The 22,567-nt window shown below is 42.8% G+C and overlaps 1 protein-coding gene across 3 annotated transcripts in view; it reads left to right on the top strand.

Moving 5' to 3' along the window:
* Positions 1-22,567, top strand: part of unc13c (unc-13 homolog C (C. elegans)) — a 343,459-nt gene that overhangs the window by 314,980 nt on the left and 5,912 nt on the right. For all 3 annotated transcript variants that reach the window (XM_089135438.1, XM_089135436.1, XM_089135437.1), the window contains 3 exons: positions 7,823-7,970; positions 14,632-14,724; positions 14,995-15,154. In XM_089135438.1, the coding sequence (XP_088991564.1) occupies positions 7,823-7,970; positions 14,632-14,724; positions 14,995-15,154 (401 nt within the window). The remainder of the gene's footprint in view (positions 1-7,822; positions 7,971-14,631; positions 14,725-14,994; positions 15,155-22,567) is intronic.

Here is a 22,567-nt window from a genome sequence, read left to right as displayed (position 1 = left end):
GATCCCATGGAAAACGCCATCGGTTGCTGCCACATCCAGTGCCCTACGCAAGACAGGTCAGACCCCCAATTGCTGGGGCGGAAGACCTGCGTATAGGGAGTTCAACTGCTGTTCCATTATACCCCAAACAGTGAACTTTTGGATAACGCTGGGAAAGTGTACCCTTCCAGAGGAAGGGGGCGCTGCCGAATCACATCCTGCCAAAAGGAGGTAACATGTGGACAATACACATATGGACTGGCCAGAGGGGCAGTGCAACATATGGAATGTCACTGAGGTGGCTCCAGCGAAGGGGGAGCACCGGACAGTGACGGTAGACTCTGGCAAGGGAAGACACAGGCTCACCGCAAGGAGATGGTCGTGGAAGAATAGACATATGTGATCGCCGCAGGGATCACTACATATGGAACCCAGCCTAGCACAAGTTACACAAGCATACGAGTACTAGGCTTGGCATTGGATGCTCCGCAACGTTCGACTGCCGAAGGGGTGCGGAGGAACTCGCAGGGTTCGCCGAACGGGAAACTCGACTGGAGCAAAAAGCGCATGTATCCGCTCCGTGGAGGGGAGTGGCGCAGTAAGCCGACACTAGAGCGTGAACTTCAGTGTTACCAGCTGGTTAAAGCAAGCACACAGGCTATAAAACCAAGCGAACGTTAGGTGTCGCACAGCCCGCAGCTCTACATATGTCTGTCAGCGAGACGCCATGTGCCAGTGCCCAGGAAGAAGCGACACCTCTAGTGGAGTGGGCTCTCAACCCAGACGGGCAGGGCACGCCTTGGCCTTCATAAGCCAAGGCGATGGCATCCACTATCCAGTGGGCCATCCTCTGCTTGGAGACAGCCTTCCCTTTCTGGTGGTCTCCGTAACAGACGAGGAGCTGATCTGAGGCTTTGCGTTCTGTCCACATAAAGACGCAGAGCGTGAACGGGACAGAGAAAAGCCAGGGCTGGGTCTGCCTCCTCCGAAGGCAGCGCTTGCAGGTTCACTACCTGGTCCCGGAAGGGAGTGGTAAGAACCTTGGGCACGTATCCGGGCGGGGTCTCAGGATCATGTCAGGGCCGAATTCCAGGCACGACTCGTTGACCGAAAATGCATGCAGGTCCCCTAACCTCTTGATAGAGGCCAATGCAACCAGGAGAACTGTCTTACAGGACAAGATAAGTCTCTGAAGTGACCTCAGATGCTTCTGACTCCAAAGGAGGAGATGGCGGGCAAGTTGTGACATGCGGCAGGAGCATAGACCACCCGGACGGTTGATGTATGCAACGGTCACAGTGCTGTCCGTACGGACCAGTACATGCTTGCCTTGTAGCGGCGTTTTGAAGCGGCTCAACGCAACTGCTAACAGCTCGAGGCAGTTGATGTGCCAATGCAGTTGAGGCCCTGTCCACAGACCTGAAGTTGCATGCCCGTTGTACGTGGCCCCCCATCCAGTGGCAGAGGCATCCGTGAAGACCACAGAGTGCCTGGACGCTTGTTCTAGGGGAACACCTGCCCGCAGAAACGAAGGGTCCGACCACAAACTGAGAGTCTGGCGACAGTGCGGGGTCACTGGAACCCGGCACAAGCCGCTCTGCCACGCCCATCTCGGGACTTTGTCGTGGAGGCCTTGTTGATGCGGTCTCATATGAAGCAATCCGAGCGGCGTTACCACAGCTGCAGATGCCATATGCTCCAGGAGCCTCTGAAAAAGTTTCAGTGGTGCCGCTGTTCTGCGTCTGAGCGTACTCACGCAGTTCAACACAGACTGGACGTGGGCCTTTGTGAGGCGAGCTGTCATGTTGATCAAGTCCAACTCCATACTGAGAAAAGAGATCTTCTGCCCGGGGGTGAGTTTGCTCTTTTCCTAGTTGGCCTGAAGCCCTAAGTGGCTGAGGTTACTGAGCACCATGTCCCTGTGTTTGCACTACTTCTCTCTCAACTGGGCGAGAATCAGCCAGTCTTCAAGGTAGTTGAGAATGTGAACACCACGCTTGTACATGGGAGCAATGGCCGCCTCCGCGACTTTCGTGAAGACACAGGGTGACAGGGCCAGCCTGAAGGATGAGACTTTGTACTGATATGTCCGTCCCGCAAACGCAAAGCAAAGAAACGGTCTGTGTCAAGGGAGAATCGAGACATGAAAGTACGCATCCTTCAGGTCGATCGCTGCTAAACAATCTTGGAGACGGATGTACTTGAAAATGCTTTTCTGCGTAATCATCTTAAACGGTAGCCTGTGAAGGGACCGATTCAGGATGTGCAAGTCCAAGATTGGCCTTAACACACCTCCTTTCTTGGGTACAATGAAGTACAGGCTGTAGAAGCCGGTCTTCATATCGGCTGGAGGGACCGGCTCTCCGCCCTGAGAACAGGGTCACTGTCTGCCAGAACACGAGGGAAAAGAATGCCCTTGAAAGCACGGGGGGTGCCGGACGAACTGAATCGCATAGCCGAGTCTGATGGTACGGATGAGCCAGCGAGCTGGACTGGGAAGTGTTAGCCAAGCTCCCAGTGACTGAGCAAGCAGGATCAACGGCACCACAGACGTACCCAGAGTGGGGCAGCGTAGCGGAATGCAGGGACCCGACTCGGACGGCACAGCGGCCCGAAGTGGGGTTTGAGCGTGTGGTGCAACATGAACCTGCTTCCGTCGAAGGGCAGAGTGAGTGTGCGGAGGCGGCAATGCATCCAGGACACAGCCACTGCTGCCCGCTGGTGATGAAAGAGGGGCTTGGGAGTGAAAAGGCATGGCGTCGTCGACTGCCAAGCACGCCCTCTTGGGGCCCAGAGGTTTCAGAAATTGCTCTTTCTTTGAAAAGGTGGGACAAATTGCTATTTCTTTGAAAAGGTGGAACTAAAAGAAAAGGAAACAAAAGATTTTCCGCCCGGCCCTCCACCGGGGGAAGGAGTGGCGCGTTCGCCATCTCCTGAAGAGCAACTTGATCCACCTCTGGGCCGCCCGTCTCAGGGTCGTTTGCACCTACGCTTGCCTCCTGGTTTGGCAGCGGCCTGGATGGGCGGGGTCAGCTTCCTGCGGCTTGTTCCACGCTGAGGCCTGGATGGTGGCTGCTGCTGGGGCGGGAGCTGAGGATGCTACAGGAGGCCGACCTCGGTGACGAGTAGACGGAGGGTCTGCGGCTGGCGGACGGGTGGGAGCAGCAGCGGTCCGCCAGGGGCAGGATGTGTCGAATGGCCTCCGTCTGCTTCTGGGCAGCCGAGAACTGTTGGGCGAAGCTCTCGACCGCTTCGCTGAACAACTCAACCTGGGAGAGAGGGGCATCCAGGAAATGATATTTATCGTGTCCCTCATGTCCGCCAGGTTGAGCCAAAGGTTGCGTTCCTGGACCACCAAAGTGGACATCGCCTGACTGACTGAACGTGCGGTTTCCTTCGTCGCCCAGAGGGTGAGGACAGTTGCCACACGGAGCTCCCGGAGGAGCTCTGGGTCAGGACCAGCCTCATTCATGTCCATGAGCGCCTGGGCCTGGTGGACCGGCAGGAATGCCATGCCATGAAGAGCGGAAGCAGCTTGTCCACAGGCCTTGTAAGCGCTCGCCATTAGACCGGACGAGAACTTCCAGGCCTTGGACGGGAGGTGTGGGTAACCCCGCCAGGAGGAAGCAGACGCCGGACACAACTGCATTGCGACAGCCCGTTCCACTGGGGGGATCGCCACATACCCCTTAGCTGCTCATAAACATCTTCCAACATGTAATTTTCCTCGTCCACAGTTTGTGATGCAGGGAGTCTTGTGGTTGGTTTTCAAGCCAGCCAATCAAAATTTAGCAGCCTCATCTCTGATTGGCTGGAATTATGGCATATTTTAATGCTGGGTTGTGTTGAGCACGCGAGCCGTCTGTGCTTCGAGAGCGCTTATGGCTGGTATGAGAGGAGCAAGAAAGTGATACTTTGCACATGCGAAAGAGAACGTCTGTGCACATCCAAATACTTATTTTAAATGCAAAGTTGATTTTCGTTCACTCGAAATATTTTCTTATCTGCAAGACGAACGTTTCTCCGCAAATCCCAGTTCCCTTTTGCCCTTGCCCTTTTGCACGCTCAAAATATGATCTTGCGCGTGCAGAATTGTGACCATATCTAATCCCATACGAAACCGCATACTTCCCCGGTATATAGAAGGGGAAAAAGAGTAGTCAAGAGAAAAAGTATGTATGAATCCTCTGTATTCATAAAAGTGTAGGCGAGAATACCTGGGTGACGTACTAATTATCGCAAGATTCAGACGTGTATACTTATAGTCCGTTCGAATATAGTCCGACTCAAACAGAGCTTGACGACGTAGATGTGACGTGAGCAACCCGTCTGTCTTCTAGTGGCTGTGGCATGAGAAATCTGAATCATTCCCTTCTGAAACTTGCAGAGGCGGAGAGTGTGAGTAGGAGCTGTCCATGAACTAGGAGCAGGAGAAACTTTTGCTAGATATTCTGATTAATTATTTTGTCATTTTGCCTCCACGTTTCCCTGATAGCCCGCAAGCTTCTCCTCCTGACCATACGGTAATCTCTCTACTGTGTGACAGAGAGTCGCGTGGTTATTAGGGATGGGCAACGATTAATCGTGATTAATCGCATCCAAAATAAAAGTTTGTGTTTACACAATATATGTGTGTGTAGTGTGTATAATTAATTTGTATATATAAAAACCCACACATGCATGTATATATTTAAGAAAAATGTGTTATTAATATATCAAATATTTATATTTATATATAATATTAATTGTGAATAAATATATATATAAAATATATACATGCACATATTTCTTAAATATATACATGCATGTGTGTATATATTAATATGTATATATAAATACCCACACATGCATGTAAGAAAAATGTGTTATTAATATATAAAATATTTATATTTATATATAATATTAATTGTGAATAAATATATATAAAATATATACATGCACATATTTCTTAAATATACATGCATGTGTGGGTATTTATATATACATATTAATTATACACACTACACACACATATATTATGTAAACACAAACTTTTATTTTGGATGCAATTAATCGCGATTAATCATTGCCCATCCCTAGTGGTTATGACTCAATCGTTAGCCTACTTTTACAAAAAACTGCTTCTACGGGGCCATAACTTAAGCTACAAGGTAATGGAGCATTTTATACATTGTCGTGTTTCTTTAGAATTAAATAATGGACAAATGGAGTCTTCAAATGCCTCAGATGTAAAGTTATTCGCTGTCAAAGTGACGCCAAAATGAATTGGAGTCAATGGAAATGCTAACTCAAGTGAAGTTCTGCTTCAAGATGGCGGCACCCGGCCGGCTTCAACTTCCAGTCGATTGATTACCCCCTTGTTCAGGACAGATTTTCGAGTGCTCATCAGATGGATACATTTCTATCCCAGGAGGCCACGCGAGAGGATACGTCATTATCAACAATCGCAGAGATCAAATGTGAGTTTCGTAGTCCTTTGTGTTAAAATTGCATGTGCTGAACTACTGTAAACTGTTGAATTGTTGAAGGTTTAAAGACATTAGACAGTATAGTATAGTTGTGATTTTGCTGTAAAAACACGTTTTATTATGTACAGCTAACAGGGGAGCTCCAGTAAGCACACGTAAGTTACATCTCTAAAGTGGATTTACATAAAGCATACATCTTAAAGACGCTGATTTTAAATGTCTATTTACATCTGACAGGAAAATCTTCAATAAGTATTGCAGAAGAGCACATCACAACATGAAATAGCCATCTGAGTGATGTATGTGTGCTATTATGTAGAACAAATCTATAAAGAAACTAAACATAAGTCCATTAGTACTGTTGATAAATTGATGATCATTTATGTTGGCTAAAAAGATAGAACAACCTCAACATATAAATATAGTGTTGAGCTCATAAATCACAGAGGTTGTGTGAATCTTGTCAGGATGTTACAGGGACAGATGAACAAATGTGTGTTTATCCAATGGAGAGTGGCTCATGAAGCTGAATCTTGCCATTAAAGGTTTTGAGTGAGTATACTACAGAAATTATTAACAACTATTTAAATATTAAGTTGTAGTTTATTTGAATGATTGTAATTTCAAACAGAGCTATTGCAGCACTTTTATGATTCTTGAATGGATTTGCAAAAAAATGGATTTGCAAAAAAAGCGTGTTTGTCTTCTAAATAATTCTGAAATCAAATTACATTTTGTTGCTAAAATGACTGCTTTTGTGTTATGTTTGTGCATTTTTGTAGGATCTGAAGTCTGCAGACTGCTGTGAGCACTGAGAATGAGGAGCTCAGAGCTGAATCCTGGAAGTGGTGCCATGGATGAGACCCTCCATCACTCCACCTGCCCTTATTTCCTCAGATTGTGAAGCACAACACATCATGCAACAACCTCAGGCACGAAGGAGCGGCTCACCTCTGGCGGTCAGCTGATTCATCAGAATAAAGCTACAGAATGGGAACCGCTGTGTTGAGATGGCAGTGGGAAGTGGTTCAGTGCCTGTAGTCCACATACATAATTGTAGTTTGAATAAAGCTTTGTTTCATGTGTTGACTTTTATATACATTTGTTTATTGTGTGATGATTACTTTCATTCATTCTTTTAGTAATTAATTAATATTTCTAATTGTTGTCAGTAAATAAAATATAATTATTTAATTAAATAATGCTTTTATAGGGTCTCTGGGCCACACCAGAGTGAATCATGCATTCCAACACCCTAATGATTGAACCAGAATCATGGTTCATCTGAACACAAATAATGCACATTCCTTCTGAAATCCCCAAAGCTTTTAGACTCTGAACTCGCGAATGTAGATCAGAAAGCGTGACAATCTAAGTCTAAAATGGTACCAACATGTCTGGGACTAAGAGGAACTTTCAGACACTTTTATGGTTTGGCGATCTTCACCAGGGACCATCCATACACAGCACACACACACACACACATACATAGACTCTATGAAACTTCCCCCACTAATGAAGTCAACACTGGCAGAACTCTGTTACAAGACTGATGAATTTTACGACCCAACGGAATTTCCAGACGTGTGACTCTTTCTTAATTGTAGATTTAAACGGACAGAGTGTGTTTGCCCCCCGAATAACGTTAGGAAGACTGTTCCAGAGTTTGGGATGTAAATAAGAAAAAGAGACCCCAATCTAAATATTTTTTGACCCCAGCAGACGTAAAGGACTATATTGCGTTAAGAGCTCGCTCAAGTACTCAAGATCTAAACCATTTAGGGCTTTAAAAGTATTACGATTTTGAAATGTATACAATATTTAATAAGGAGCCAATGCAGTGTTGACATAATGTACTTCCTGGTTCTAGTAAGAACTCTAGCTGCTGCAATTCGGACCACTTTTCATGACGTTGGTTCAACTTTTATTTTTAAACCGTAAGAAAAAAAATGGATACTTTTTATTGATGTGTAACTTTGTACATATCTGTTAACTTCTCAAAAGATGTTTTCGGATTTCATGACTTTTTTCTGTTTGCAGTAACACTGTCCTTCCACATAATGCAAAATACCTCTAGTTTTGTTTTCTTCCAGCTGTGCCCCATTTTCACTAATTTGTGATATTGAGATAAAAGAAAATGAACTATGATTTCTATGACATCTACATGTGCTGCTTAGTATGAGAACCCTTGTTGCGAATATCCCTGAATTACTTCCCACAGTGACAGCTAAAAACTTTTATTTCATATGGTTATTTTGCTCAGTCACAATGAATGAATGATTTTTCAGGTTAAGGCTGTGATGGATGACTGATCCGTAGCTACAAACAGCATGTTTGACTCTTTTAGTAACCAGTGCTTTCGTTTCTCCGTTCAGCAATATTTCCATGCGGGTGGAAACGGTCTGAAGAAAACCTTCCTGGAAAAGAGCCCCGATCTCAAGTCCTTGAAATACGCCCTCAGCCTTTACACTCAACCCACAGATGCCTTGATCAAGAAATATATATGCACCCAAACCTCTCAAGGTAAGACCATGTTTGTGCTCCTGGCAGACCTCATCATATATCTCTCTGTCAGGACTGGAGGGAGTGAGAGAGATAGGTTTACTCACAGTGAAACAGTTATTTCTGTGTGCTGTGCATTTTTATGCTTATTAATATTATAGTATGGCATTGCATAGCTTACATGCTTCAAGTGTAGATCAGGCATTACTTTTAGGACACAGTGTCTATATTGAAAGTTCCAAATTGGTTACTTATTAGGTTCCATTTCAGTCACCATGCTGCTTTAGAGGCAGCGTTAATTAATATTATTTACAGGTTATATTCTTATTGTATTTATTATATTTATCAATATTAAATGAGCTTTTATTTTTATATTTTCATTTAATTTATTTTTAGTTATTTTGGAATGTGCTTTTGTCATTTTTAATAGTTTTTGAGTTTTCTAATATTTCTATTTAGCTTTAATTTATTTTTATTTCATTTTTACTAATTTTAGTACTTAAACTTATTTTAGTTGGTACAGCAACATTTCCCATTTTTACGTTTTATGGTTTTTCATCTAATAGTCATTTTATTTCAGTTTTATTTCAATAAACAAAAGCAATTTTATTATTTTTAGTTAAAAAGAACAACAGTGTTTGGAAGGCAGTTGCTTATGTAGACAGTAAACAGCAATGCAGCTCACTAGATTTTGGAACAGAGCCACTATATCCCACAATACAACTTGATTGATGTGACTTTCTATTTCCACTGTGGTCATGTAACAACAACCACACTACTGTTTGGAACATTAATTGGTGCCTACTGCTTTAGGCCATGTCCACACTAATACTTTTTCGTTTGAAAACGTACATTTTTCTCTCCGTTTTGGCCTTCCGTCCACACTGAGACGCCGTTTTAAGTCAACAAAAACGTATAGTTTGGAAAACGCTCTCCAAAGTGGATAAATTTGAAAACGCCGTTTTCGCGTTGTAGTGTGGTATTTCAAAACGATGACGTAAGTTTAGTCATGTGATCCATGTAGTACCAATAGATATTCATGTTTATCGGTATTGTGCCTGTTATGTGTTATTCATTTTTACACTATTGCTAAAATTACTTGTTACTTTCTATGTTACTTAATATGTGCTATTCTTCATAGCACAGTACTGCAAAGATAACAGTGTAGTCTACTCACATTTGCTGTCCTGCGGCAAAACAGGAGAGCAGTTGCGTTTTTATATGGTGACTGAATGCGACCTGGACGCATCCGTGATGGTGAGATATTTTGCTAAATAAAATTATCCTGTTATTATGCGATGACATTATTATTTATTTTCCCATCTGTATCATCTCAGTGAGCTTTTGTGAAGTTTCACGCATGCGCAGTAAAGTGAATTTAGAAGTTTCTCATCCACACTGAAACGTCGGAAAACACCTGAAAACGCTAGTGTGGACGGAGAGCGTTTTTAAACGAAAACCCCGTTTTCAAATGTATCCGGATTAATGTGGACGTAGCCTTAAACACTGATTTTTAATAGCATACAGTATACAGCATATTGTGCTGTGTTCTGTAAAGTGTACTAACACAGTTTCAGTTCCTGTCTCTCTTTCTTTCTGATCTCCTGAGGCAAAGACTGCGTACAGAATATGATTTCTTTATTACACAGTGTGTGTGTGTGTGTTTTGAGGTGAGGATGTGTTTACTTCCCTTTACACTGTTTATAATTCATTAAACTTCATGTTTGGAGTTATTCATCATTGCAGTTATAGAGAATTTTCTTTCGGAAAACAGGTGATTGATATAATCCAGGGTACCCTTGGTTCAAAAGGAGAATCTCTGGCGATTTTACACAACAGACACGTCACACTGGGTCATGCCGAAAAAGTTATTTTGCATGTTTAAACTGGGTTAAAAACTTTATCTAACAGCATTATACATCTACACTAGCATAACTATCTATCATTATATATTCACCTGTTGTTTCCATATCTAGCTACAGTAGTCAAGATGCCTTTGTGTGCATCTTCTTGGTACAGTGTGTCGTCCTGTATTTCAATGCAGTGATGATGTGATAATGGTGCAAACCCGCTGAGAAATGTGAAGTGGTTTATTTTTAGCTTGATTTAGATGATGTTCTCATCTCAGAAAAAAGTCTAACTCAGTTATATGCAGAAATGTCAACGCAGTGCTTCCATTGGTTGCTGTGACCTCTGATTCCCTCCCATTAGCTTTGGAAATGATCGATTCACTTTCCCTGATTCGAGTGAAAATCTCCCACAGTCCCCCAGTTTCCTCTTGTGGGAGGAAAACTTTAAACTTTAAATCTTCCTCTTGGGGGAGGAAAACTTGTTTCTGGACTAACTTTAAAAAAAAACCTCCAGAGACAAGTTTGTTTTCTTTGTCTGTGAAAAGGCCTGTGAAAATGTATCCAGTGGGGGTCAGCAATGCTACGACACCCTTTCACTGTAGTTCAGAGTCAACGTGAATGATTCTGGACAGGATTTTCTTTTTCTTTTTTCAGTCTGACCAGAAGAGAAGAAGAGATTTTTTTTATTATTATTATTATTTAATTTTTTCATTTTTTTATTTTTTTAAATTAAAGTGGGCATAACACACCATATATTTATTATTTAAGTTTTCTACATGAGGTCCATTACAATAAGATTGTTTAATGCTGATTCGCATTGTAAAAGATTAATAATTCAAAGGAAAAAGTTCTGAAAATCTAAGATCCATGAAAATTGAAGGTGAAAACATTTCTGGCGATCACAACATTTTTCATAGTTTACCATTTGTTGCGTTATAGTAAAAGTCTTTTAAATTTCCCTGTCTAATTGTGGCTTGGAAAATAAAACCAGGGGCCCGTCAGGCATCTGCCAAAGTGACTCTTTATAAAACACAGTGTTTGTTTCGAGGTTAGAGAGCAAATGAAAGCAGAGACAAGGTTAATCCAATATTGATTGATTGTTGATGTCTGCCGTGGACGCTATAGGTAATTCTGTAGTTGTTCATTTAGCCGACACATGTCATGTGTTCTTGAATTAGTTTGGGCAAATGTGGCCTTGACAGTTTCTCTGTTTTCAAACCTTGAAGGGCAAATGCAAAGATACAGAACACACCAATTCCTCCTCCTTTATTCTCACGTTCAGGAGCGATCTGTCTGAATTTACTCCAGTGAGGATAGAGTTAAAATTGTAACCATTTCTCTTTTAACCGCAATATTGTAATACCGCGATACTGACAAGCCAACCGCAGAGCAATGCAGTTTCAATGCCTTGAAAAGTGGAGCTCAAACAGCATGTTTCATTACATCTATCTTTAGGCCTAAATGAATCAGCTTTTTTGAACGTGTTCATTGAATGAACGGTTTAATGGTTTAATGACTCGCTCAAAGATGGTCCGTTGTAGAGGATGGATACCCAAACCGAGCCCGACGGGATCCGACGGTACCCAACGGGCCGGGTTCGGGCACATATTTTGAAATGACTTTCGGGTTCGGGTCGGGCTCGGTCGGCGCGATAAGGCATTGAACATATGAAATTTACAACAGCTTATTATAATGTTTAACTGGATGCAAATGTTTGTTTTTGTGATTAAAATTAATTAAAAATATTACCCTAACCTCCATCTTCATGTGTGCGGAAATTTGTTTATGTTACTGTGTCAACGCGCAACATGTGCGTGCATAATATTGCATATTTGGCTACATGTGGCTGGCAGGACACAAAGGAAGACGTTAAAAAGAAGTTGGCCTCAGGAGATTTTAAAACCACCGAAAATAAAGGAAAGTCGACTGTGTGGAAGTTTTTCTACATAGTTGTCAAGGCTGATAGTGATGAACATTTTGATTATGTTCAATGCAAGAGTTGTGGATTTCTCATGAAATATGACAGCAAGAGGACCGGGAATTCCGCCCTGCATCGTCATGTGGATAGAAATTGTAAGTCGAGCACCACTGCCTTTGCCAGTTCCCCAAAAAAAATTCCTCAGCAGGACAAACAAAAACTGACTGAAAAATGCATTGAGTACTGCTGTAAAGACATAAGGCCATTTCGTTCCATTGAAGGAGGGGGTTTCATTAAGCTGGCCCAGCAGCTTATTAACATCAGTGCTACATTTGGTGGCAGCGCAGGATGTACTACCTGATCCCACCACTGTGTCAAAACGGTGCCGTGAGCTGGCAATAGAGAAACGCACAAAGCCTGTTGAGCAGCTAAATTACACTCTGACTGAGGTGAATTCGATCGGAATGACAACGGATATCTGGACGGAGGACTACCACAAATTAAGCTACTTGACCATCACTTGCCATTTCGTGACACGATCATTTAAAATGATAAGTACCGTATTAACAACAGTCACATTCCCACTAGAAGAGGCTAAAACAGGGGAGAATATAAGAAGAGAAATCATCAGACTTCTAACGGAGTATGGCCTGGATATGAGTCTGCTGAATAAAGGTGTGTGGGTGACAGACCAAGGCTCAAACATCGTCAGTGCCCTCAGACCATATCGAAGACTTGACTGCCAAGATCACGTTTACAGTGATCAGACACGCCCTAGACCCCACACAACTGGCCCAAGATGCTCCAACTGTTGCAGACTCTATGCAAGCTACCAAGGCACTGGTCAAATATGTCAAAAAATCGAGCATGGCAGCTTTGCTGTCAAAAAACAGTCATCCAAATGGCAGACACAAGGTTTAGCATGGTATATCTGACCTTAAATTCTGTCCGCTCAGTTTATCAAGAACTACGCGAAAAACTAAATGATTGCGCAGGGCTGACAGATCGATGCCATATCTACAAATGTCCTTGACTTTCTTGTCGAGTTCCTGCAACCATTTTAGCCTCACAGGGGAACCTGGTGTTTCTGTGGTTTGTGCGGCTGAAGCGTCACTGCAACAAAAAAACGACTGACAGCCCCTATCAAGCCCCTATCAATTTTGCGTAAAGTAGAGATCCAAGAACTCCAAAAATTTGAATTTGAAACTCAATTTTGCTTCTTTGCCTAAATATAGCCAGCTCTGAATTTTGTAGTCCTCAGAGAGAGAGACAATCTTCTCCAGGAGGTTCGGAGACAGCTCAGTGGCCTCCGCACCCAGGAGACCGCCACTGAAGGACCCACGCCCAAGAAAGCTGCACTTGACTTTGAAGAGTAGGAAAATCTACCTGTGGCAGATGCCACAGACGAAGTTGATATATACTCGACTCAAAATCATACGAGCGATCATCAACTCAACTACCCGAAGCTTAGTGTCCTTGCCTGCGGCATCCTTGCTATTCCAGCCAGCAGCAAAAGCAGTGAGCGCAACTTCAGTGCTGCTGGCAGGACCATCGCGCAGAGGAGGACAGCCTTGAAGCCATCCACCATTGATGCAATCCTTTTTCTGAACATTGAAGGATAGATTATGTGAACAGATCGCATGTTACAGTTTTATTAGCCACACAGTTTTCGAGAAAAATGGTAAGAGTGATTTTCATTCCAATTAGCTGCATTTGTGTTACCTTAATGTTTTGTTCTGTTAGCTTGGATGATTTAATATAGACCTAGCTTTGTTAATTTAATTACTATTGGTTATTTGATTGGCCTCTTGTGCGCGCCTGTGTTAACATGCGCTTTGTTGGCTGTGTTTGGCGCACGCTGATGCACTGCGCACATCTGTAAACATTTCCGAATGTCTTCCAGTTGCTAAATAAAAGCGGGCTTTCTACACAAACAAACATACGTGTCATTAGTATGAGAAAAAAAAGAGAGATTTTTAACTGTGTCGGGCTCAGACATAAATATCTTAATGCCTGTGGGGCTCGGGTCGGGTTCTGGTACTGTCCTGTCAGACGCGGGCCAGACTCGGACAGAAAAATGGAACTAACTGTTTTACATAATATAACAATAGCACAACAGGCTTATTGTCAGATTTATGTTGACCCTTATTTTGACACTCTCTTCTGTTTACTTCACTTCTTGTTTCAACGCTCTGTTTAGTTTTGGTTTCATTGGTTACTGAACATGGCCTCATTTTCATGCTTACCGATCACATCGTAACACTTATTTATATAGCAATAAATAAATATAAATGAATGGCAATAATATCACATATCGCGCTATTGACTTTGAGCCACTCAAAATTATCGCAAGGGAAATTCATTCACTGCGACAGCCCTGTGTTTGACTGTTCTTCAGTTCTTCACTGTTCTTGAGTTCTTCTGTTCTGTAAATAATTAATAAATCTTTTGACAGTTTGATAATCTCTATTCAGTTTTCGCAAAATATCAGTTGTTTTCATGTCTTTTGCAAGACTTTGCATGCTTTTCATATTCAAAAAGATCTTTCTTCCTCCCCATATTGCTTCAGAACTGTGACTTGCTTAATGATGTGGAACAACCTCTTAAGTAGGTTTTCCATTCACCTTCTGGCAAGTATCTGGAAAACTACTGAACAAACCTGTCTGGGAGTGATACCAGTTATCTACAAAGATATGAGAAATAAAACAAACACTTTCTGAAAAAAAATGTTTTGAATGTTTATTGTACTGAATCCCTATTGATATGTTACACTTACATAATAATTAATTTGGATCACAATAATTGACTACTGATTTCTATGGTTTTATTGTATATTGGTGTGTGGATCAGTGTGTTGCGCTTGCTCTTATGTGACATACAGTATGAAGTTCATGTGACTCAACATTGATTCCAGGTCAGTCCACGACTGCATCCAACGGGGAGGTCGCCATCCAGGTGGACCTGATCTCACACCCCGGTACTGGAGAGCACAAAGTCAGCGTCAAAGGTAACACACACACACACAGCGATTAATTTATGATTAAGAAACTCTGAGGTCTAAATGAATCGAATTGGCATGTTTCTCTTTAACTCTCTGACTTTAAAAATAATGATGTCCACAGATGTGTCATTTGTAATAAATACTACAATATTCCTATTCCATAAAAAAAAAGAAGAAGAAGAATTGTCCATTTTGATTTTATGGTGACTTCAATGTCTGTCTTACCAGAGTAGTGTTTGATGATCTAACTCGAGACCATCCACTTCTTCTCTGCAGTTGTGGGTGTGAACAATATCAACTGGCAGACCAATGCCATGTTTCGCCCCTTCGTGGAGATTAACGCCATCGGCCCACACCTGGCGGACAAGAAACGCAAGTTTAGCACCAAAACCAAGAATAACAACTGGTCTCCAAAATTCAATGAAACATTCCAGTAGTGAGTATTCATTTAATACAGGATTAGAACCTTTCCATAGTTTATACTCATAACAGTTGGTGTTTACAAAAAAATATATAAAAGTATGATGTTTATGGAGACAGAACCATGGAAATGTCATGCTTTTTTATTTATTTTTTGTAAGTGCTGCTCATGTTCAGTATCACATACACTTCTGTTCCAAAGTTTGGGGTCAGTAAGATTTTAAAAATGTTTTATTAAAGAAGTCTCTTATGCTCATCAACAATGAATTTATTTGATCAAAAATAGAGTAGAACAGTAATATTGTGAAATATTATTACAATTTAAAATAAATGTTTTCTCTTTGAATATATTTAAAAATGTAATTTATTTCTGATGTATTTCAGCATCCTTACTCCAGTCTTCAGTGTCACTATTCTTCAGAAATCATTCTAATATGCTGATTTGCTGCTCAAGAAACATTTCTTATTATTCAATGAAGGTCTTAACAGTGTTCTGCACAATAGACTCAAATGACAGGCTGGCATCAAAGACGACTCAATTTTTATTTTTATTTGTAACTTAAAGAGTAGGTACGTTTGAGAAACTAGCGGAAAACTGCTCCCACCCCCTCACTTCTTGGCTCCTTCCAAAGCTACGTCCCCAAAACACATGAACGCGTGATGGAGTGACATCACCTTTTTGTGTCTTGTTTGCCTGCCCTGACTGTATATGAAGAGTTCAGATGCAAAAGCCTCTAAGTGCCATTTGAAATTTTCTTCTAGAATGATCATTTTTATCAAGCTTGTATATTTAAGTTCAGTAATTTCACTTAAATGTCAATGATAATTACCTATTAATTGTTATTTAACTGAAATTACTGAACTTAAATATACAAGTTTAATAAAAATCATCATTAAAGAAGAAAATTTTCAAATGGCATTTAGAGGGTTTTGCATCTGAACTCTTCATATGCAGGTACAGGTGGAAATTTGACTGCTCTTTCTCTGACATAATTGTGAGACTTTCAAGCTTCCGGCCGGTACGTGCCTCTCTTCTTTTGAAATGAGCAAGTCAACCGAGTGCACGCATATGGGCAGCTCCTGCAGCAGCAGGGGTGGTAGCCTTGGTAGCGAGGAAGAGTGACAGTCGCCCAGACAATCATTTCATTCATTCCAAATGGAAAGAGTAGCTGTGTTTATTGCAGCCCTGAGATGACTACAGACATTCGATTGATTCTGCTTCTCATTTTAGATATGAATTGGTATATAAAGACAGTTCTTGAAAAAAAAGTGTTTTAGAAACAAACTGCCTGTCCTGCCTTTAAGGAAACACTTACAAACACAGGGGAAGCTATTGAGCCAGCATTACACAGTTGTTGGGGAGAGCCAAGGGGGTTGACTTAAGTTTTAGAACTATTTAAACAAAAAATGTATAGACACCCATAATTCTTAATCTCAGAAATTCAGTTGAAGAGATTAGAAACGTCCACATAATGAGCATAAATGCTCCCGATAAATAATTTTTAACTAAAGTGGCAATTCAGACGAGTGCCTCTTCGCAGGTACCGTCTGTGTCGTTCGGTGCTCCGGAGGATAATGCGATGTCGATCGCGGCATCACAAGATGGGCTAGACTCCTCGGGGAGTGCCAGCTTTGCCCATGTCTGATCCTGAGATGATGGCCATGCTGTCTCGGGCCGCCGTGAGCATTGGGCTAGAGTGGAACCTTCCGCCCTGTCCCGATCGCTCACGGATGGATGATTGGTTTTTGGGCAAGGCTGCAGCCTCACGGCCACAGCCGACCCCAATCCCATTCTTTCCCGAACTGCATGGGGAACTGACGAAGACTTGGAAGGCTCCTTTGACCTCCCGTGAGCGCTCGTCAGTCACCCTGCCTTTCCTCCCCTCAACGGCGCGGCTGCCCGTGGGTATGCTGGGGTTCCCCCGGTGGAGCGCTCTGTTGCGATGCAACTGTGTCCTCAGAGCGCGTCCTCTCGGGGTATTCCTAAGCACCCCTCCAAAGCCTGTAGGATCTCGTCGTCAATGGCGGCAAGATCTTATAGAGCTGCGGGACAGGTGGCCGCTGCCCTGCACGCCATGAGCACCTTGCAGGTATTTCAAGCAAAGCTGCTCAGGGATATGCACGAGGGTGGGACTGACTCAGGGGCTTTTAACGAACTGCGTGCTGCCACTGACCTCGCTCTCCCGGCGACTAAGGTGGCCACTCGCTCCCTGGGTCAGGTGATGGCCACTAGCGTGGTCCAGGAACGTCATCTTTGGCTCAACCTGGCAGATGTGCAGGACGCCGAGCGGACTCGTCTGCTTGACGCCCCCCTCTCCCAGGCTTGCCTTTTCGGTGGTGCGGTTGAGGACTTCGCCCAGCAGTTCTCGACCGCCCAGAAGCAGACTGAGGTGATTAAACACATCCTGCCCCGACGGCCAGCTGCTGCCTCCACCCAGCCGTCGGTTCAGACGCCCCAGCCTGATCGCCGCCGAGGACGCCCCCCTGCGGCTCCCCTCCCTCCCACACAGCCACAGCAGCAGCCTTCACCCGGCCTGCGTCGTGGAGGAGGCCGCAGGAGAGCGTCACAGCCCCCTCAGGCTCTGCGCCCCGCTAAACACCAGGCAAAGCGCCGTCCCTGAGACGGGCTGCTCAGTGATGGCATCAAGTTTTTCCCAGGAGGTGGTAGCAGGCCCCCTCCTTACCCCGGTGGAGGGCCGGGGGAGAATCTTTTGTTCTCAGCTCCCCGCTGCTCACCCATGGGTGGGCAGCACCCTGAGTTGGTTAAAGAAAGACTTGACACCATCACTGAGCACACAGACTGGCATGAGTGTGCACGACGTCCCCGTGCATCGCTGCACTCATTCCCCTCTGTCTCTGAGAGAGTGGAAGGGAGCGTGTGTCGTCCCCGGACGCCAGACCCCCGGCAGAACAGACCCCCGTGGAACGCTGGTCCTTCCCTGGTCTCCTCTGTCGGGGAGCAGAGCTCGACTGTGCACCCGTAGGGGGTAACTCCCGTGCGTCTAGCTTGGTTAGAGCTCCCCGGCCTATCCCGCTGGGTCGCCAGAACGATCAGACTCGGCTATGTGATTCAGTTCGCATGTTCTCCTCCCCGTTTCCGGGGAGTTCGCTTCACGGTGGTCGGTGGCAATGCCCCGGTCATGAGAGGGGAGATTGCGGCCCTGCTGGCGAAGGGTGCAATCGTGTCCCTCCAGCCGAGATGAGGTCGGGGTTTTACAGTCCCTACTTCATTGTCCCCAAGAAGACCGGTGGGTTACGACCGATCCTAGATCTTCGCGTTTTGAACCGTACTCTTCACCAACTGCCGTTCAAAATGCTCACGGCCAAACGCATTTTCGAGTGCGTTCGGCCTCAGGATTGGTTTTCAGCGATAGACCTGAAGGACGTGTACTTTCATGTCTCCATCTTGCCTCGACACAGACCGTTGCTTCGGTTTGCTTTCGAGGAACAGGCATATCAGTAAACGGTCCTCCCATTCGGGTTAGCTCTGTCTCCTCGCGTCTTTACGAAGATTGTCGAGGTGGCCCTTGTTCCCCTGCGCGAACACGGGGTTCGCATCCTGAATTATCTCGAGGATTGGCTGATCCTGGCACACTCTCGAGAGCAGGTTTGCGAACACAGAGACCTTGTGCCAGAGGTTAAAGTAAAAATTCCTGAGCCTGAACTTTTTTTTTTTTGGAGGGGGGGGGGGGGTGTTGACTACGACGACTGATCTTCAATGGCACCATTTATTTATTAAGTATTACAGATTAAATGGCATCTTTTTAATGAATGAAAGCCAGTATCACTAATATTATCGGCTCCGGGAGGTTAATAAAGGTTTTCTGAAGTGAAGTGATGTGTTTTTGTAAAAAAAAATATCGATATATAAAACTTTATAAAGTAAAATAACTAGCTAGATCCTAGAATGCTAGAATGTCATATACACCTATGATGTCTTGAGGGTTAGTAAATCATGTGCTAATTTTAATTTTTTAGGTGAACTATCACTTTAATCTTTTTAAATGTACTGAATTTTGGCTTGCGCGTCTGTAATCGAAGCTGAATTGTCTTTTCCCATGTTATGTGTCAGTCACGATCCCATAGATGCTAATCATTCTTTGGCTCCACCTGCCTGCTACAGTAGCCACACCCCAAACTCATATGCTATAGGTAGTAGGGGTGGTTAATCTGTCTGATTTCCCGATTCGATTCGATTACGATTATTGAAGTCCCGATTCGATTACAGTCGATTTTCGATTATTAACGATTCTCGATTACCGATTATTGATTTTTCCATTTCACAACAGTAAACGAAAATACACTAGACCAACATATGATTATATTAGCAGCAGCAACATTTTGGTATTAATTGCACTTTTTATTTGTTTGATATTCATTGAAAATATAATGATGGTTAGTGAGGACATGCAAACATGCTTGTTGTCTACTACTTAGGCAACTCATTATCTTTAAATTTCTTAACTTTAAATTTTTTTCAAAAGCAATTGTGTTGCATTAATGCAAATGCACCTGGTTCTATTAATTGACAGCATTAAAATGTATTTTGTGATTTCCTTCAATTGAAAATATTTGAAGCAAGTTTGGGGGACTTGAAGGGCACCCGATTCAGAGAATCACCCAGAAATTCAAAAGAACAGCATTTATCTGAAATAGAAAGCTTTTGTAACATTAAACAATACCGTTCAAATGTTTGGAGTCGGTAAGAATTTTTATTTAATTTTTTGGGCAAAAGAAAAAAGAAATCTATACTTTTATTCATCAAAGATAAATTAAGTTGATCAAAGTTAAAGTATAAGACATTTATAATGTTACAAATTGATTATCTGAATCTTTTGTGTGTGACTATAAATAATTTGCTTTAAAAGTACAAAGTAATGACCCATAAAGAATTAATGTACAATATGTTTTATTAACATTACAAAGAACGACCAGGAAAATAAATGTGTGCCTGAACTAGGAGCATACTTGTAGTAAATAAATAATATAACGACTGGTGCAGCCGAGTGTTTTTCCTCCTCTGGCTGGAAAGGTGTCATATGGCTTATCATATTTGTCGTGTTTCCGTCGTTGGTTTTATTCCACAAAGCGTACAACTAGTGCGGCTCCTTTTCCCCTTCAACTTCAGAAGCCAAAATATTTCCACACGTCAGCTTTTAACCTAACAAGGAAGGTGTTTGGATCTCGCGTGCCATCTCATCTCTGTTATGTGCACGCCACAGACGGTCCGGCCACTGCACTTCCGCGCTTCAGAGTTCCGTCTTTCGCGTTCCGTCAATATTACGTTATTATAAATACATATACATTTATTTTTTTTTTAAATCGATTTTTTGACATTTGTGAATCGATTCAGGATCGTCCACGTCCGCATCGCGATGCATCGAGAATCGATTTTTCCCCCACCCCTAATAGGTAGAGCTGGAAAGATATTGACGGATCTGAGTGGACGACTTTCAGGGTTTTAGTGGTGCCTGAGGGGCTCAATGTTCATACCTTTGGGGGAGATAAACCTATGAATGACTGAGATTAGTCAATGAACAATAAACAATAATCTGGGTTAAGTGAATGTATTTTAACATAAAAATCGTAGATACTTCACCTTTAACATTCTTATGGAAACTAAACTAAACTTTTTATGTTGTTGTTGTTGCTTTATTTTAGAGTACATGTACTAAGAGTGTACTTCTTTCTTACTGACCCTGAACTTTTGAACAGTTATGCATCAAAGTACAATGGTAGTACCTTCTGATACCATCATAGAACTAATTTTTAAGAGCTGGATGGCAATTCCATAGGGTTATATTACTGAAAATGACACCCTAGCTAGTAATTGGATAAAGTCATGGTTCAATATGTAATCACTACTATTCCCTCTGTAATCACATTTTTCACTCAGTCTTTTTGTCCTGAACTTTAACAGAAATAAATGAATCGTACTTTTGAAAGATCACGTAAGACTCAATATCCTAAGAGGACTTTCACACTGGAGACGTTTGCTGCAGTCCAAGTGTGATTGTTCCTGGCGTCTCCCGCGGCGTTGGTGGGGTTTCACAGTCACTTGACTATCGAACCCTAGTGCATTTGCATCTTACATAATCACAAGCGTGCACGGTGGATGATAAACAGAATGCACAGCAGAGACTTGGGTTTATCGCATTAAGGTGGCTTTCTGCTGTTTGCAGAGGAGACAGCGGATTGCAAGCCACAGATTTGCCATTTTGATTGCACTCACTATGTGCAATTGCTTTCACATTCACACAGTTCCACATTTTCAAACTAAACTGCCTGTGTGAAAGCACCCTAATAAAAGCTGTTGTATTTTATATGGTGCTCATGGACCAGATGAATACTTCTCACTTTATCTTGGTAACCTTCCTTTTTATTGGGTCCCTTTTTCTTGTTAAATAAATATTCATGTCTGACTGTAAATAGAGCATTATACATCAGCAACTGTCTCATCTACTTCCTGGTTTTTCACCAGTGGCATTGACTTGTCGGCTTTAAGCTGCATAACTGCACTTGAACAACAGGACAGAAATAAACCATTCACATGAAGATTTACTTCTGACAGTCTCCTTTTAGGTCTAAAATACCCTTGTGGAAGAAAAGATAATTAAGAAAGACTTTCCAGAACAGTTGGCTCAAAAGACAGACCTGCATTTGGCGTTTCAATGGCATTCAAAGCTGACATAAAATATGATGGAAGCCCTGCACAAACTCAAAGACACTCTAAATTAACCTCTCACTTAAAGCGCACATAAATAAAAAATATAAATAAATTAAAAAATGAAATCAAACCAACCTTTGGTTGTTAAGGGCCTTTTAGCCTAATGGAGTCTTAAGCCGTTTTTGTGTGGAATCATAAAAGAGCTCCTGTGTGGGTCTTTTCACTCTGTCAGTGTGATTTCTGTGTCTGATAGATGCTAAACATTAAGCTGATAAAAAAGGCTGACCTGGTTGCTGTGTACTACTGTCAAGGGTATTTTACAGACTCATCAGATCCAAGACATGCCTGGAGAGAAGACATTTACATTAATGTATTGTATATCATTATTAAGGGCCAAGCACCGCAGGTGCGGAGGCACCTATTGTATCTTTTCCGGTTCTTATTAGGGGCCAATCATCACAGGTGTGGAGGCACCTATTGTATCTGTTCCTATTCTTATTAGGGGCCAAGCATCGCAGGTGCAGAGGCACCTATTGTATCTTTACTGGTTCTTATTAGGGGCCAAGCACCGAAGGTGCGGAGGCACCTATTGTATCTGTTCCGGTTCTTATTACGGGCCAAGCATTGCAGATGCAGAGGCACCTATTGTATCTGTACTGGTTCTTATTAGGGGCCAAGCATCACAGGTGGGGAGGCACTTATTGTATCTGTTCCGGTTCTTATTAGGGGCCAAACACTGATGGTGTGGAGGCACCTATTCTT

Source organism: Pimephales promelas, chromosome 10 (assembly GCF_988280905.1).
Source record: "Pimephales promelas chromosome 10, fPimPro1.hap1.1, whole genome shotgun sequence".
NCBI lineage: Eukaryota > Metazoa > Chordata > Actinopteri > Cypriniformes > Leuciscidae > Pimephales > Pimephales promelas.
Note: the sequence above shows the minus strand (reverse complement) of the source record. Positions and strands in the feature narration are given on the sequence as shown.